Source organism: Mus caroli, unplaced genomic scaffold (genome assembly GCF_900094665.2).
Source record: "Mus caroli unplaced genomic scaffold, CAROLI_EIJ_v1.1 scaffold_16389_1, whole genome shotgun sequence".
NCBI classification, from domain to species: Eukaryota; Metazoa; Chordata; class Mammalia; order Rodentia; family Muridae; genus Mus; species Mus caroli.
Genome location: NW_018390313.1, coordinates 9,247 through 26,882, shown reverse-complemented (window position 1 = coordinate 26,882; position 17,636 = coordinate 9,247). Strand labels below are relative to the sequence as shown.

The following is a 17,636-nucleotide window of genomic DNA, read 5'->3' as shown; positions in this document are numbered from 1 at the left end:
GAGATGGCTCAGTGGGTAAGAGCACCCGACTGCTCTTCCGAAGGTCCAGAGTTCAAATCCCAGCAACCACATGGTGGCTCACAACCATCTGTAACGAGATCTGGTGCCCTCTTCTGGAGTGTCTGAAGACAGCTACACTGTACTTACATATAATAAATAAATCTTTAAAAAAAAAAAAAAAAAAGAAGGGGAGGAATTATATCCCCGTGTACATTATTTAAATCATAATTTTATTTTAAGAATTTTGAAATTTGGATGCCAAAGAAGTTAATAAACTTAAGACACTTTATAGTATCTTAAAACTAGACATAATCATGTCTAGGAGAAATGAAAAGGATCTACTTATTGGCATATGGCTTGATCCTGAACAGCTACCCTATTAGGAAAAGGGGAAAGCTTAGGTTCTCTCCACAGAATGCTGCAGAAGCATAACAACTGTCAGAATGATTCGTGTGACAAGCTGACCTGTGAGTTCGCTGAGTGCCCTGACTGTGGTGACAAGAAAGCTGAATTAGGTATATGTTTTTTACTCACCTTTGCTTGCTTTTTTTCCAGATTGGACAAGCTAAGGTGCCTTGCTTCAAGCTTTTTAAACTTTTTGGACATAGAACATTAGAGACCGTGGAATCTGACTTAGAAAGACTAGTCATAAGAAAGAGTTATAATGATTCTTCTCTTTCCTTCATTGTGACCAGTTATTCTAACTCAATCTTGGACTGGTCTAGTAATAATTCCAATATTATAGATTCCTATTGAAGATAGCTAAAAATCTTAACTACCTAGCAAAGTTAATTAGGAGCACAGCCTCCACTTTCAGAGAATCTCCTGCTTTTCTGCTAATTCAAAAAGCCAGCTCCCCACCCCACCCCCACCCCAGCACTGGGAGGTCAGATTCTGAGCTTGATCATTGCTAATTTGCAACTGAATAAAGTACCTGGACATTCACAAAGAAGCTTTTATCCTGTTGCTTTTCGTTGTCTCAACTTTGTTTTCATGCAGGTCAGTCAACCCCTCACAGCCTGATTTCAGCAAGCTTGCAGCCTTGCCTCCAGCAAGCACAGGTGGCAGAAATTAATCAATAAGAAGAAGCATATTCAGTATATATTGTGACTTTGATCTGATTTGGGAATAAGGTGTGCTATGAGGGCCGGACAGTCAATTGCGGGCAACCAGATTTCAGAGCCATATTAATTGTAGACAGAGGTATATGCCGAGAGGCTGTGGTTTATTAATAATACACCACAGAGCCATGTTTGTGCAATATAAACACAAAAAAGCTGCATATATTCTCCTTGACAGATAAGAATGGGTTGGGAAAATCTGAGATCCTAAAACAGGCACAGCAACCAGCTACCATAAGTCGCAGGCAGGACTATGGAGCATAAATAAATTTTATGTCTTGGTCCAGCTATTTTTATTATATATTTAGGGAGGAAATGTAGCCTCCCCCAGTCTGAAGCAGGATGGTACAAATCGTGTCACCACAAGGTGGGGCCACCTGCGGTGCAGCTTTCCAACTTGGCTGGCTTCTTTTGAAGTGACAACTGCCCTGAGATTCTGCTACCTGCAGAGAGGCTGAACCTGTCTTCCTGAGACGTTCCTGAATAAGCAACCAGCCTGGTGACCAAGTGCTGAAAGAATGGCTCCAGGCACCAAGAGTGGACTGGGGGGGGGGGCTTCCCCCTTATAAGCACGGTCTCTTAATAAACTTGCGGGCCTAGAACAGAAGCCTGTCTTGGTCTCCATTAATTCCTCTCGCAGTCTAAGTCTCTTTCATCCCAAGCCTGCCTCCCGGGTGTACCTGTTTGATGTAGGCTGCAGGCCAGCATACAACAGATGGGCCTATATTTGTGTCCCGGGTTAGCTAATATTTTGGGGACTAATTACAAACATCATTGTGTTTACAGTCCCCAGAGTTCAAGACAGATAGACAAGAATAAACAGAACAGATCTTAACTAAGTTGACATTAGCGACTTATAGTGACTGGGTGACTCTTCTCCCCTTCATCCTTTATAACGTACAGAACTAATCATGCTAGATATGACTCACCCCTTTTAAAGTTATGTTTGGTTTTCCTACTGACAGAAATTGTTACAGAAGCAGATGATTACTAACTTTTACATGATCTCGAGGGTATAAAATGGGTACATAAATGTGTTTGGCTTAAATTTTCTGCTTTCCATAAAACAAATCCACCTTCAGAGCTCTAGCAACTTTAGCCAGAGATTGGGCCCTAGTCAAGAGACACTGACGGGGGTCATTATAGCTTCCTAGGAAAGCATCCCAATGCTACAGATTTGCAGCATAGATCCGCCTTACATCTGTTTGCAGTTGAAGAAGAACCTGGCCAGCAGGAGAAGAATTCAGCCTCAAAGCAAAGAAAGAATTAGAAAAGCCCTTCATAGCTTTGTTCTCTGGTTTAGTCTCATGAAGACCATTTTAAACAAGAATAGCAAGGTGAGAAAGGAAAAATATAAATATATATTAGTTTTGAAATATTAAAGAGGCACCAGGAATTGAAATGGAATTGAATCCTATGTTCTAGGAGATAACAGATTAGGGGATTTGGGGACAAGATCTACCCCAGCTAAATTTAGATCCTGATATGGTGGTACACAACTTTAATCCCATGATACAAAGCAAAACAATCTTTGAGTTCAAGGCCAGCCCAGACAAAGCAGGCTGTAGACAAAGAAAAGCTTAAATACTGGCATGGTGGTACACACCTTTAATCCCTGCACTACAGGATAAGAAAGCCATTCAGATTTCTGTGTTCAAAGTCAATCTACAGCGCCATTTCCAGGAAAGACTAACTGAGGCAGAGAGAGTCAGAGAAGAGAAAGCTATTAATAGAAAAAGGAGACCATGTTCCAACTCCAGCAAGCAGCAGAACATGGCAGGTTTGGCCATGTGGCACTGGCTTTAGTGTGAAAAATAGAAGGGACTACTGAGACAATTGATGCAGGTTATCAGGAACTACGAAGTTAGCAGTGATTAAGAAGAGACCAGCATCACTAAGAAAAAATTTTCAGGGAAGTGTTATCTGAGAGCACAAAGAAGCTCTGTTCCATGGATAGCCAAGGTTGTACCATGTGCTGCAGATGTAATTGTAATAGTTAAGAGTCACCAAGGTGGTACTGGTTTTGAAGGCATGTAGTCATGAAGAGCATCTGACGCTTGTCACTGTGAGAGGCAATGGAAGCCCATTGGTAATGGTTCTGCCTCAGGTGCAGTTGTTGGCCCAGGACTGATGGGGTCATGGAAAGAATTTGAGGCTTCACACCATGTAGAGAGCCTATGACAGTCTATTGATGAAGCCTAACTGCAGTGCAAGACCCCAATGAATTGAAGATGCCAGTACCATGAGATGATCACCAAGAACAGCAACAGCAGTAGAGTGGATCAACCTGAGCTTAAGTGCTACAGAGGGCAGAGCTGGAAACATGATGCCAGCCCTTTGGTGGACCCCAGAAGACCAAGTGTGGATCCCAGTCTTTGAAACAAGAAGCTTCCTTGGAGACCCAAAGATGTTCCAGATGCCACAGTCATGGGAAATCTGCTAACAGGGAGTACAAACAGCCCAGGAGAAAGAAGTTTGTTGCAGTCAACAAAGAAGGAAAAGGAGTGCAGTTAGGAAAATCTCTTTGACATCAGACGTGGAGATGCAGAGTTTAGAGTCTGCATGACCTGTTTCCTGTCTTGCTTTGAAGATTACATTTAAGTGATAGGATGAAATTCAGGAGAAACTTTAACTTTGAACTTTTAACATTTGTTGAGACTCATATAGACTATGGGAACTTTGGAAGTTGGACTAAATGTACTTTTACTTATGCTGTGTTTAGGTATAAATCTCATAGACTCATAAGTTTAGACAAACTTATGGAGGCCAAAGAGTTGAATGTGATGGTTTGGATACAAGTGGGCCAGGGAGTTATACTATTGGAGGTATGGCCTTGTTTGAGTAGATGTGTCACGTTGGGTGTGGACTTCAATACCATAGCCCTAGCTGCCTGAAAGTGAGTATTCTGCTAGCAGTCTTCAAAGGAAGATGGAGTACTCTCAGCTCTGCTGTTCCATGCCTGCCTGGACACTGCCATACTACTTCCTGAATAATAATGGTCTGAATCTCTGACCTGTAAGCCAGCCACACTTGAATGTTGTCCTTTATAAGACTTGCAATGGGGCACAAGTCCCTTCCTGTCAGCACCAGCACTGGGTAACCTTGGGCACAGAATCGGCGGAAATCCCCACGGTCCCCAGAGGACTCTCCACATGATCTTAGGATCAGTGGAACACAGAATCTGTTCCAAACCAATTGTGGCAGGACTGTGACAGCAGAAACAAGGACACCAGAGCCCTGCCTGACCAGAGGCTTGTGTTCCTTCTGATCGGTACTGGTTTACCTTGCTTTTGAGGAGACCAGACAGTTCCACAGTCCTCAAAGAAGACACCAGTTCCAGGCACTGAAACATGATAAGGATCTTAGGATAACAGGATCCCAGGATAACAGAAGCTTGGTCACACCAGCATTACAGAGTCTCAGAGGAAGCTTGAATGCCAAGAACTCTGACACACCCAGAATCTCAGGTTCACAGGAGCACACAACCAAAGGATCACAGAGAAAGCTGGACTCTGAGGAGTTCTGAATCAACTGGGATTATAAGAAGGACAGGCTCCAATCAAATATATTGATGGCAGCAAGAACTTGAGATAATTAGATGACAGGAGGCAAGCTTAGAACAGAAGCAACAGAAAACAAGGTTACATGGCATCATCAGAACCAAACTCTCCCACCATAGCAAATCCTAGATACACCATCACACCAGAGAAGCAAGGCATGGATCTAAAGTCACTTCTGATGATGATGATGATGATGACGACAGAGGAATTTACTAAGGAAATACAGCAAAACACAGGTAAAGATCTAGAAGCCCTTAAAGAGTAAGCACAAAATCCCTTAAGGAGTTATAGGAAAACACTACCAAACAGGTGATGGAATTGAACAAAACCATCCAGGATCTAAAAATAGAAGTAGAAACACTAAAGAAATCATAAAGGGAGAAAACTCTGGAGATAGAAATCTTTGGAAGGAAATCAGACGACATAGATGTGAACATCAGCAACAGATTACAAGAGATGGAAGAGAGAATCTCAGGTGGAAGACTCCATAGAAAACATGGACACAACAATCAAAGAAAATGCAAAATGCAAAAATATCCTAATTCAAAGCATTCAGGAAATCCAGGACATAATGGGAAGACCAAATCTAAGATTGATAGGTATGGATGAGAATGAAGATTTTAAACTTAAAGGGCCAGTAAATATCTTAAACAAAAGTATAGAAGAAAACTTTCTTACCTAAAGAAAGAGATGCCCATGAACATACAAGAAGCCTACAGAACTCAAAGTAGATTGGACCAGAAAAGAAATTCCTTCCAATACATGGTAATCGGAACAACAAATGCAGTAAATAAAGATAGAATAATAAAAGCAGTAAGGGAAAAAGATCAAGTAACATATAAAGGCAGACCTATGATAATTACACCAGACTTCTCACCAGAGACTATAAAAGCCAGAAGATCCTGTACAGATGTTATACAGACTCCAAGAGAACACAAATGACAGCCCAGGCTACTATACCCAGAAAAACTCTCAATTAACATGGATCGAGAAAGCAAAGTATTCCACGACAAACCAAATTCACACAATATCTTTCCGCGAACCCAGCCCTTCAAGGGATAATAATAGGAAAACACCAATAAAGGGAAGGAAATAATGCCCAAGAAAAAGAAAGAAAGTAATCCTTCAACAAACCTAAAAGAAGACAGCAGCAAGAACAGAATCCCAACTCTAACAACAAAAATATCAGGAAGCAACAATTAATTTTTCTTAATATCTCTTAATATCAATGGACTCAATTTTCCAATGAAAAGACATAGACTACCAAACTGACTACTCAAACAGGACCCAACATTTTGCTGCTTACAGGAAACCTATCTCAGGGAAAAAGACAGACATTGCCTCACAGTGAAAGCCTGGAAAACAATTTCCCGAGCAAATGGACCAAAGAAAAAAGCTGTAATAGCCATTCTAATATTGAATAAAATCGACTTCCAACCCAAAGTTATCAAAAAATACAAGGAGGTGCACTTCATACTCACATGGTCATTAGTCATGTAAGCAATGGCCCAAGCTTCTGACCTTCAGGCTAAACTCCTCCCAGTTACCTAGCAACAGTGAAGACCATAAAAGGGACTGTTAAGCCCACACCTCTTACTCTTACTCCTTTGTTTCTTTACCTCTCACTTCTCTCTCCTCTTCCCTTTCTCTTTGTCTTCTTATTTCCTATCCTCTCTCCCTCTTTCTCTCTCTTTCTCTTTAGCCTTCTCTCTCTTCTCTCTTCTCTCTTCTCTCTCCTCTCTCTTCTCTCTTCTCTCTTCTCTCTTCTCTCTCTCTCTCTCTCTCTCTCTCTCTCTCTCTCTCTCTCTCTCTCTCTCTCTCTCTCTCCCTCTCCCTCTCCCTCTCCCTCTCCCTCNCCTGCATTTCTATAATAAAGCTCTTAAACTGTAGAGAGTCTCTGCTTCATCAAGACCCACTGCACACTCTGGTCAGTGTTGGGAAATTCTTCCCTTATTCTCTCTCTCCTACAACCCTGGGCCTTTAGCAAGGTACCTCTGGGGGGGGTGGCTGGTCGGGGCTTCCCCCTTTCCACTCCTCGCTGCGTGAGTCGGGCATGCTCACCCTGGGCCCAGTGGAAAAGCATCTGGCAGCTAGCTAGGCCTGTGTCCTCCTTCCCAGGGCACAGGAACGCTGGCCACTTTTCCTCCCCAACTACTCCCCGGAGCCTTCCACCACCACCCCCCTTTATTTTGTTCCCAACACTTTATGATAAGAACCTCAAGTCTCTGAAGAAAGAAATGAAAGAAGACCTCAGAAGATGGAAAGATCTCCCATGCTCATGGATTGGCAGGATTAATATAGTAAAAATGGCTATCCTACCAAAGGCAATCTACAGATTCAATGCAATTCCCATCAAAATCCAACTCAATTCTTCACTGAGTTAGAAATGGAAATTTGCAAATTCATCTGGAATAACTAAAAAACCTAGGATAGTAAAAATTATTCTCAACAATAAAAGAATATTTGGGGGAATCACCATGCCTGAACTCAAGCTGTACTACAGAGCAATTGTTGTAAAAAATGGCATGGTACTGGTACAGCAACATACAGATAGATCAAAAAAAATAGAATTGAAGACCCAGAAATGAACCCACACACATATGGTTACTTGACCAACATCCTTAATAATCAGGGAAATGCGACATAAAACAACCCTGATATTCCACCTCACACCAGTCAGAATGGCTAACATCAAATATTCAAGTGACAGCAGATGCTGACAAGGATGTGGAGAAAGAGGGAAAATCTTCCATTGTTGGTGGGATTGCAAGCTGGTAAAACCACTCTGGAAATCAGTCTGGTGGTTCCTCAGAAAATTAGACATAGTACTACTGGAAGATCCAGCAATTCCTCTCCTGGTCATATGCCCAGAAGATGTTCCAACTGGTAAATGGATGTATGTGGAGGATTTTATCCTGAGTGAGGTAACCCAATCAGAAAAGAATACACATGGTATGCACTCACTGATAAGTGGTTATTAGTTCAGAAACTTAGAATATCCAAGATACAATTTGCAAAACACATGAAACTCAAGAAGAAGGAAGACCAAAATGTGGATACTTCACTCCTTCTTAGAATGGGGAAACAAAATGCCCATGGAAGGAGTTACAGAGGCAAAGTTCAGAGCTAAGACAAAAGGAAAGACCATCCAGAGACTGCCCCACCTGGGGATCCATCCCATATACAACCACCAAACCCAGACACTATTGCATGTGCCAGAAAGACTTTGATGAAAGGACCCTGATATAGCTCTCTCTTGTGAGGCAATGCCAGTGCCTGGCAAATATAGAAATGGATGCTCATAGTAATCTATTAGATGGAACACAGGGGCCCCAATGGAGGAGCTAGAGAAAGTACCCAAGGAGCTGAAGGGGTCTGCAACCCTATAGGTGGAACAATATGAACTAACCAGTACCCTCAGAGCTTGTGTCTCTACCTGCATATGTAGCAGAAGATGGCCTAGTCGGCCATCAATGGGAAGAGAGGCCCCTTGGACTTGCAAACTTTATATGCCCCTGAACAGGATGACACCAGGGCCAAGAAGTAGGAGTGGGTGTGTAGGTGAGCAGGGTAGGGGAGAGGCTACAGGGGACTTTCGGGATAACGTTTGAAATGTAAATGAAGAAAATATCTAATAAACTTTGAAAAAAAAGACTTGCAATGGTCATGGTGTCTCTTCACAGCAGTAAAACACTAATTAAGGCGAGTTCCCTCCATTGTTTCAGCAAAGGCTTGAAAGTCTGTCCATTAAGAACAAACGGAAGATTTTCCCCTTGGGCTGCATTGTCTACCAATAGTGAGCAGAGCAGTGTGTGGAGGGTACCAGCAGCTTGAAAGAATGAACACAGACAATGTGGGACCATGGAATATATTGCAACTATTAAAAACAAAGACATCATTTAATTTGAAGGCAGTTGAATGGAACTTGAGAATATCATTCTTAGTGAAGTAACCCAGTACCAAAATGGAATGCATGGTATGTACTCTCTTATAAGTGGACATTAGCCATAAAATACAAGAAACACACACTACACTACACAGATCCAAAGAAGATAAACAAGTTAGAAGGCCCAAGAGAGGATACTTGAATCTCACATAGAAGGGAGAAAAATGGTAGTAGGAAGCAGATGGAGGGAGGTAACTGTGTAGGAGAAGGGATGTGGGAGAAAATGGAGGGGTTTAGGATCAGGTATGGAGAGGGATTGGAGAGATGGCCAATTGGCCATGACAATAAATGGAAATTTGTATTTTATGTGTGGGGGTAGGTATGGGCATCTCAATACAGAAACTTCCCTACCCTCCTATAGCATTAGAGGAGGGGTCACTCATTCATCACAGTCAGGCTGACTGGGAGACTAGTCTTTGAGCTGACTGGGTTGAAGGCCTCACATTGATACTCTCCAGCATCTTCCTTCCTCACAGTATGTATCCTGAGTTGGCACTTTGATGGGGAGAGTGTCATCCTCTCTGTGAGCTGCAGATTCTGATTGTTGAAGAGCCAACGGATGGAGACACCAGTGTTGTCTGAGAAGCAAGTGAAGACAACTGAGCTCTGTACTCTAACTGTGCTGTCAGTGACTCTCATGGCAGGCTGTGTCACAAGCTCTGCAAAGAAACAGAGGTGGAGACCAAATGACATACATCTTTCAGAGAGATCAACCTGCCTCTCTATAGCTCACACCTGATAAAGCATCCAGGGAGAAGAAATTGGAGCTGTGACTACACTCATATCTTGTGCTTTGCATTTGCCAACCATGTGCTGTGTGACCCTGATTCAGCCACTGAGGTTGATGTGCCTCAGTTTCCCTGTACTAGTTCAACTGTGCATGATCATTCCACTGCCTATGAGTTAAAATTAGGTATGAGCAACATTCTGAACTGGGGGTGGGGAGATGCTTACATCAGCAGCATCTGTTCTACTTACCCTAGGCTGGATTCCTGAGGATAAGGTGGTGAAGAACTGTCATCTCTGTCCCTACCCTTGGGGACATTATTTTCCAGTGAATTTCCTAAGTCCATCAGAACATTTGGCTTCTGTCCTGGCACCTTTCCATTGAACCTCAGGAGAAGGAGGTGCGCAGGTGACCTATATGACTGCAGCTGTCATGGAAGTAAACAGCTGATCCAACACCCTGTAGGACTTGGACACTCAGCCAAGCCTTGTTCCCTGTCAGCCCTGACAGGAAGTCCAATGCTAGCCCTGAGGAGAAGGTCTCTGGGGACAACTAGAATTGGTGTTGGATCCTTGGCTTCCTGATGCTCCTCTTTCTGACTGAGTAGTGATCTGGACCACAGAGGGAGGGGGAATACAAACTGAAAGGGAAGATAGAAGGGAAAGAGACAAATCCATCAATATTGAAATCTTTGTCTTTGGTGAAAAGACAGGGTCCTGTGACCAGAGAAGCTTAGATCAATCACTTAGTGGAGGTGGGTGGGAGTGTGTGCACAAGTCAGAGCAAATGCCCTCCATCCCCTTTGTGGGCCTAACTGTATGTTGCTTCCTCTGTGGGGAACTCTGTCCTCATGTGTCTCCACCCTCATTGTCCTCACAAGGTTGTTCTCACTCAGGAAGTGTGGGTTGTAGGCAAGCTATCTCTTACTTCTTCTTCTACTGACCTCAGGTTTTTTTTTTACCTCCCAACCTCCATTTTGGTCCAGCCAGCCTCTGACATCACTTTGAGATGGCCTTCCTGTTCTGTCTTCCAGCTCATTATGCCTAATAACTTGTTAGAAAAAAAATCTAATTTGATATTTCCAGAATATCCAGTACCCTCACAGTCTCGAATGTCTGTGGGTAGATATGCAGATGTTCAAATTTCTTGCATATTTCAGAATTAATGAAATTCTAATATTTGGAGCTACTGACACTGGTTAAAACTCCAGCCCATATTACCACACAGGGGCAGCAAGCATTGCAGGAAAGTACATAGTGGGCCACCAGGATTGCATCTGCCTGCTCTGCCCTCCGTCTGAGGAGAACAGCATTTGCTCCAGCACTACCCACAAGCTCTGCAGTCTTCCTCCCTTTGAGTTCAGCCTCCACCCAGGCTGGAGGGCTTCCCAGGGTGATGCTGACTGCTATCATGAATGATGGCAAGCACAAGACTGATAATCATCTCTGCACCCTGGGGCAGCAACAGCTCCCCACATGACTGCCCTTGCTGTGTTCTCCCAATGTGTCCTTTATAACACAGGATCCTAAGCTGGGCTTTCTCCTCAATGCTGTGGAATTGACTCCCTGCAGGAAGGTGACATAGATGCCTGTAAGGACTGGAAGGGGACCTGCTGACTGATGTCTAGGCAATGCTCATGGATCATCAGTCAGGGTGCATCATCATGAGACTCATGTTGCAGGAGGTCACCTAGACCTCTGTCCTTTGTCCATCACCATGGAGACACTGGCCTTCCTGCAAAGTCTCATAAGGCCATCCAAACAGCTAATTAATGCCCTGGAACCCAGATTGTCCTCTCTAGCAATGCATTCCTAGATGAGTGCCTGCGGAAGATGTCCAGGGGAACTATCATAACTGTGGCTCATGACAGTTCACTGGATGGTGACATAAGCTATGACAGCCTTGTACCATGTCAGCTCCAACAGGAATCCAAAGCCAAGCAAAAACAAAAATATTTCCAAGTATCACAGAGATTTCCATCCTGGCCTCATAGAACTCTGTGTGGGGACTCCACAGCTTCCTCAGCTAGAGCTTATCCTACCTCCACAGAGGGAGTCTATATCAGGGATATGGGCATGGTGAGAGTCCCAAGGGTCAATGCTGAGTCTCACATTCTTGGGCTGAGTTTTCCAGCACATGATAGGTAACTCTGCATGAAAAGAAAGATGACAGGTTTCGACCTAATGGTGTTGGTACAGCCCATGTGTGCCATGCAGCAAGTGCCCAAATGCCAATATGATGAAAAATGCAGTGGAGGAGATAGCAGGCACAACCAACTCTTTAGAGTTGACTTATTAGGTACAATAAACCGCACCCAGCAGTTGGAAGCCATAGAGAGTCACTTACTGTGGACGTTGACTTGGACGTGTGCTCTTACAACTCTCACATTGCTGTCTATTGTTACTAGTGTGTACAAGCCAGAGTCTTTCTCAGTGACATCCTGGAGCAGCAGGGATCCATTGGTGTATCCTGTCTCTCTTCTGCTGTGTGCACGGCCACTGATGATGGACTTTGTCAGTATGCTATATTCTGCAATTTTAAAGTCCTGAGTGTTAAGCACACCTTTGTACCAGGAAAAGGTTTGCACATCTTCTGGCAGATTATGGACCTGGAGAAGAACACTTCCTCCCTCAGCAGCGTGCCGTGGCACTGGATCAATGCTGAGTTGGGCAGAGTCGAGAGTGTCACAGCACAAGGAACGGGAGGCTGGAAGGGGAAGGAGAAAAATCATCACAAGAGATCATTGTGCTAGGTGGAAAGATGGTGACCTGCATTCTGACAAGATGGAGTCTTCACTGTGAGCATTTCCACCTCTGGGCTCATGGTCCCATGTGCTATAAGACCAGGATGAGCAAGGTGTGACAGCCTAGACAGGTCCGTGGGTGTGTCTATCTCACCTGGAGGAAGTCAGCAACATGGCCTCTATTCCCTCAGTGCCATTGAATCTGTCATTTCCTCTGCATGGAGCTCTCTCTTCAGTGTCTCCATGGCTTCCCCTCACTGCCCTGGGTCAGACACTGCACACACTCATGCACACTGTGCTTTAAGATGATGCCTCCCTCTGACCTTGGTCTCTGCACACCCTGCATATTCACTTCCTGACTTTTCTCATTTCCTTTGTACCTGCACTCAGCTTCTAACCTCACTTTCTACATGTTCTTCCTGCTCTGCCTGCAGCCCCCAGGACTAGGGCTGAGTGAGGGCTTGGAGCAGGCTGCTCTTCTTAGCAGGCCCAGGATTATGCTGCCAGGTTTGAGTCAACTTGACACAAGTCACAGTCATTTGAAGCAGGGAGCCTCAACTGAAAATTCAAACATCAGAATTATTACCGGGCAGGTCTATAACACATCTTTTAACTGGTGATTGACATGGGAGGGACCAATCCACTGTGAGCATTTCCACCTCTGGGCTCATGGTCCCATGTGCTATAAGACCAGGATGAGCAAGGTGTAAGGAGACAGGAAGGAAACAGCACCCCTCCATTCTTCCTACAAAAACCCTAAGTTGGTTTAATATTTTTCTCTTGGGTTTTTTATTTGTTTTCTTTTCTTTTCTTGTTTTAATGAAACTCTGCTGTTTAGTAATCATAAATACTGGTTTGACAGACAACAAAAAACTATTGTTCACTGTCTGCTCAGAGCAGGAGTAAGTGTCAAGTCCTGATAAATTGGAACCCAGGACATTTTTAATCAAGCCTGGGACAGACAACCGAGGCCACAGTTTCCTGGTGCTCACCATTCTATATGGACTCCACATTTTCATGTTCTTTGCAAGAGCCTCAACAGACAGAGCAGTCTGGCATCTTAGGTCCGCTGAGATACAAGCGGGGTATCTGAAAGCAGAGTCTGACCCATGGGCATTACTTTCCTACATGTGTGTCCTGCATACAGTGGTCAAACCCCAACATGGGGATAAAAGTGCAGAGGGGAGGTAGTCACATGCCAGCAGTGACAGTGCTCTTGGTAGAAGCCCCTCCCAGCACTGAACGATCACAGAGAATCACTTACTGTCCACCTGAAGGTAAATGTGTGCGAATTCCATTTTCTGATATCGAGTCAGAGTTCGTAGGGTATAGAATCCTGTGTCTTTCCAGGTGACATTCTGGAGCAGCAGGGATCCATTGCTATACACTGTCTCTCTACCGCTGTGGGCAGGACCAGGTTCCCCTGAATTCTTGGCTGTTCTGTATCGAGCAATCTCAACTTTGTTAAATACAATCAACCCTTTGTACCAGAAAAGCGATTGAAGATACTTTGGAATATTGTGAACAAGGAGAAGAATGCTTCCCCCTGCAGCAACGCTGGCCGGCACTAATTCAATAGTGGGAAATACAAGGGTAGTAGGACGCACACAGATGAAAAGAGAGGCTAGAAGGAAAGAGAGATCCATCAATATTTGGACTTCTGTATTTGGCTAAGATGGCGCCCTGTGTCCTGAGCAGCTGTTTATGTTGCTCAACCGAGGTGTGTGGGTGTCTCCCTGCCCTACGTGGTGGAGGTCAGGGCATTAGCTCCATGCGCTCCATGAGCCTGGGTTGTCACATCCACTCTAGGGTGCTTACCACTTTGGAGTCAACATGGCTCCACCTCTCTGTCTTCAGATTCCTGCTCACACTCAGTGTAGATGGTTTTGGAGTGCTGCCTCCTGACCTCTTCCCCAGCATCATGTCTTCACTCTCTGAAGCTTTTCTTGTGTTTCTGTTCCTTTAATGCCCCCCAACACCTGATTCACCTCTCCTCTCACACTCTGTAAACTGTGGACTTCTCACCCATGATCAGGAGGGCCTGACAGGTGGCACAACCTTTGCAGAGAATAGAGAGGGGGCCTCCCTGAACTCTGTGGCCCTATGTGTCCTCACTCTGTATCATATCTATCCAGCCCAGTTCCCAAATACCTCCTCTACTCTCAGCCTCCTCCTAGACATAAGAATCTTACAGAGGCCCATGGGCTGTAGGTAGCTCTGATTTCTCTGCCCTGTACACTCTCAGGACTACCCACCTACACTCTCCTCTTGGCTCTTTCTGTTTAAGCCCTCCAAAGTACACAGTGACAAACAACTTTCTGAGGATCTCTGGACCCTGAGACAACATTAGATCACCCAGGGTAGCCCTCTGTTGTGTTCTCAACCTGGGTCAGTCAGCAACAAAGAGGGAGCCTCTGCACTCTCTGTGTGACACAGAAACACTGCTGGACAATCAGTCTGCCCTATCTTCTCAAAATGAAATTTACTCTCAAAAGGAAGATGACAGATATGTGTGAGGGATCCAAAGGGACCAGCTGCATGGTGAGTGGGGAAGGGGACAGATCCATTCCACTGCAGGCAACAGTCAAGATTCTGAAGGAGTAGAAAGACCCAGGAGCAGATGTGTTAGGAGCCTGTGGCCTGAGTGTGTGGGAGGAGGTGACCTGGGTCCCAGAAGGATTGTTCTGGGCTCCATCATCCCATGCAGGGTTTCAAGATGGTGCTCACACTTCTTATGCCTGCTGAGCTGTGTCTCATGTGTTCCCAGTGCTCCCAGGCCTTGCTAAGATGCCTTGAAACTTCCTCAAGGTGATTCCCATGGGACACCCTTTCATCCACAGAGAAAATGCATGTCTAGAATGTGAACATCATCCCCTGGCAGGGTAGCAGACACAGGAAGCAGCTAAGAGGTCTGAGAAGGCTCTGCCAGAGACCTCCAGGTATACAAAGAACAGATAAAAGCAAGGATAGGTAAAAAGTTGATAGAGAGATAGATAAAAGTTGAGGTCCTGATTCAGGTATATAGGTTTAATAGTATTCCTTGAATGTCAGCAGGCTATGCCTGCTCTTTACTGCAAGAACTGCAGCTCATGTCTGGGCAACTGTCCACATCAGTGCAGCCTGTTCTATTTGCTTATAGGTGAGAATGTGCCGGCCTCAAAAGAAAAGAACGTCAGTAGGATCTGTGTCCTTTCTCCCTTTCTGATGGGAAACTGGCTTTCCTAGAAGTCTCATAAGCATAACAGGACAATGGGAGAATGGCCTGGGAATCTGCTCTGCTTTGGTCTCCCTCTGGGTCACTAGGATGACCAGGAGACATAGACTAATTCTGGATCTCATGGCAGTACAAGCTTTGGTTCCACATGGAGCAAGACATTGTCTACAACAAGCACTCTTCTCTGCAGACAGAAAGTCAAGATCCAGCCCTAGCACAAAGCTTCTCAGGGCCCACAGGAGGTGAGGGTGGAACAGAGATGTGGAGCAAGGAGATTCTGGAACTCAGCTCTGTAAGATGCCCATGGCTTCCACAGGCCCTTCTTTCTTCCCTCAAAACTTTCTCAAGGATGGTTCCCTATGAAAGACCCCAAGATCTAAACAGAGGCTGATGTTCTTGGCTGACTTGCCCAGCCTGCATCCATGGTTTCTCCAAGATGAAATCAAATGAGGAATTCTGCACAATTGACGTTATTCTCCACCATGTGTGTCCTACTCTAAATGCTCAGTCCCTAACATGGAGACACAATACAGAGGGAAAGGAGAGACAGGTCAGGCCTGATACTTCTGTGTGCCTAGTAAGAAGACCCAACCCAGATTTCACGAAGAATTACTTACAGTACACGTGCAAGTACAAGGATGTATTTGATACTATTTCTCCTCGTTTACTTATGGTTTGAAAAGTGTAATATCCTGTGTCCTCCTGTGTGACATTTTGGATCCACAGGGTCCCGTTGATGTATAATTTCTCTCTGCCGCTGTGATTCAGCCCCTTCGCCATTACACTATAGTAGTACAGCCAATGCTGTGCAATTGCTTGCCTCAAATTTGTCATTCCTCTGTACCAGCCAAACACTAGAAGATTCTCTGGCATATTGGTAACACGTAGAAGAACATTTTCTCCTTCAAACACTTGGGGTGGTAAGGATTCAATGGTGACTCTGGCAGTGGTGGGCAGGAGCCAGCAGGTTAAGAGGGAGGCTAGAAGGGAACAGAGAGAAGCCACCAATAATGAGCAGGTGTCAGCATCCCTCAGCTTATGCCTATGTCTAGGGGTATGACCATAATGGAGATGAGCAACATAACCTACATGACCTCTGAGCTTCAGAGGGTATCATGTCCTCTTTGAGGAATCCTCTACTCAGGTGTCCTCACATCATTCTTCACATAAAGAGTGTCTGGTGTCAGGAGAAGTGGCTCTCTGACCTCCTCCTCCACACAGTCCTCACATTCTGAATTGTTTTCTATTCCATTAAACCAGTGACTTTTTCCTCTGTATACTCTGAATTCCCATCCACAAGAAAAGGCCTTTGTGAGGACAATGATTGGAATTATCTTTTTGGAAATGTCAGTTCCTGAAAAGATCTCAGAGAATAATGGGGTTGAAAACGGGGGAGGGGGGGAGAGACAAAGGAAACAGGAAAGAATGAAAGAAGGAATGAAGGAAAGAAAGAAGGAAGGAGAGAAGGAAGGAAGCAAGGAAGAAAAAAAAGAAAGGAAGAAGGAATGAAAGAAGGAAAGAAGGAAGGAAAAAAGTAAAGAACAAAAGGATATCTCCATAGATATATCTACATAGGTCTCAAGTTTATAATAAATGGCAATCATTATATTTAAGGGTGGTTTAATAATTGTGTATTGGATGTAGTTTGGGAAGTCACATGTCTCAATGTGCAGATTGTGGGTACATAACACACACCTCTGTGTACAGAAAAGACCCTGCAGCACCCTGTATTTCCATCTACCCTGTGAGAGCTTAGGAATAAATTCAGACTGTTATGTCTCCACACACTGGGCTATCTTTGGAGAGTCACCCTGTCATGGTTAGGAACATTGTTCTTCTGACCATGGCAGCCACTGTGACTGATTTTGAACAGGGACAGCTGAGGCTTTTCTCTCCCCTCTTCAGCTCCTGTCTGCTCTGAGGGTCCTGCTGCTGAGCCTCTGTGCCTCACTGCACCACCTGCACCATGACTACAAACAGAAAACCAAGTCTTCTCTAGACATCTTCAATTCAGAACACTTTGGGCTTCTGAGTTTCCCTTCCCACACACCATCAGATAGCTTGAACACTTACCTGTGAGCAGAACCCTCTGCCAGGAGGTACACCCATTGCTGAAAAGTTCAGAGGACACCTCCATATCTCTTCTCATTGTACTGGCCTTTCTCTGAGGAGAAGACCTTCAGCTCCTGTAAGGCACCTGGCCTCTCCTGTCCTTCCTCCTTCTGAGATGAGTGTTCTCAGGCAGATGAACTTCACAGAATCCTATGGGCTGTGTGTCGTGGGGTCTGTGTCCATTGCACTACTCAGTCTCTTCCACTTTCTGTG

General features: G+C 44.7%; 1 protein-coding gene across 2 annotated transcripts; it reads right to left on the bottom strand.

Moving 5' to 3' along the window:
* Nucleotides 1–8,972: 8,972 nt before the first annotated feature.
* LOC110288592 (pregnancy-specific glycoprotein 22-like) lies at nt 8,973–17,636 on the bottom strand. Of its 2 annotated transcripts, XM_021154898.1 has the most exons (5): nt 17,385–17,636; nt 15,929–16,291; nt 13,362–13,721; nt 11,701–12,060; nt 8,973–9,286 (listed from the first exon to the last, which is right to left on the bottom strand). In XM_021154898.1, exons 1-5 carry the CDS (start codon nt 17,458–17,460, stop codon nt 9,003–9,005), a joined length of 1,443 nt encoding a protein of 480 aa, XP_021010557.1. In that variant the 5' UTR covers nt 17,461–17,636; the 3' UTR covers nt 8,973–9,002. The 2 variants fall into 2 exon arrangements, with proteins under 2 accessions (XP_021010557.1, XP_021010558.1); XM_021154899.1 differs by lacking the exons at nt 8,973–9,286; nt 15,929–16,291 and having other exon boundaries at nt 11,693–12,060; nt 17,385–17,448.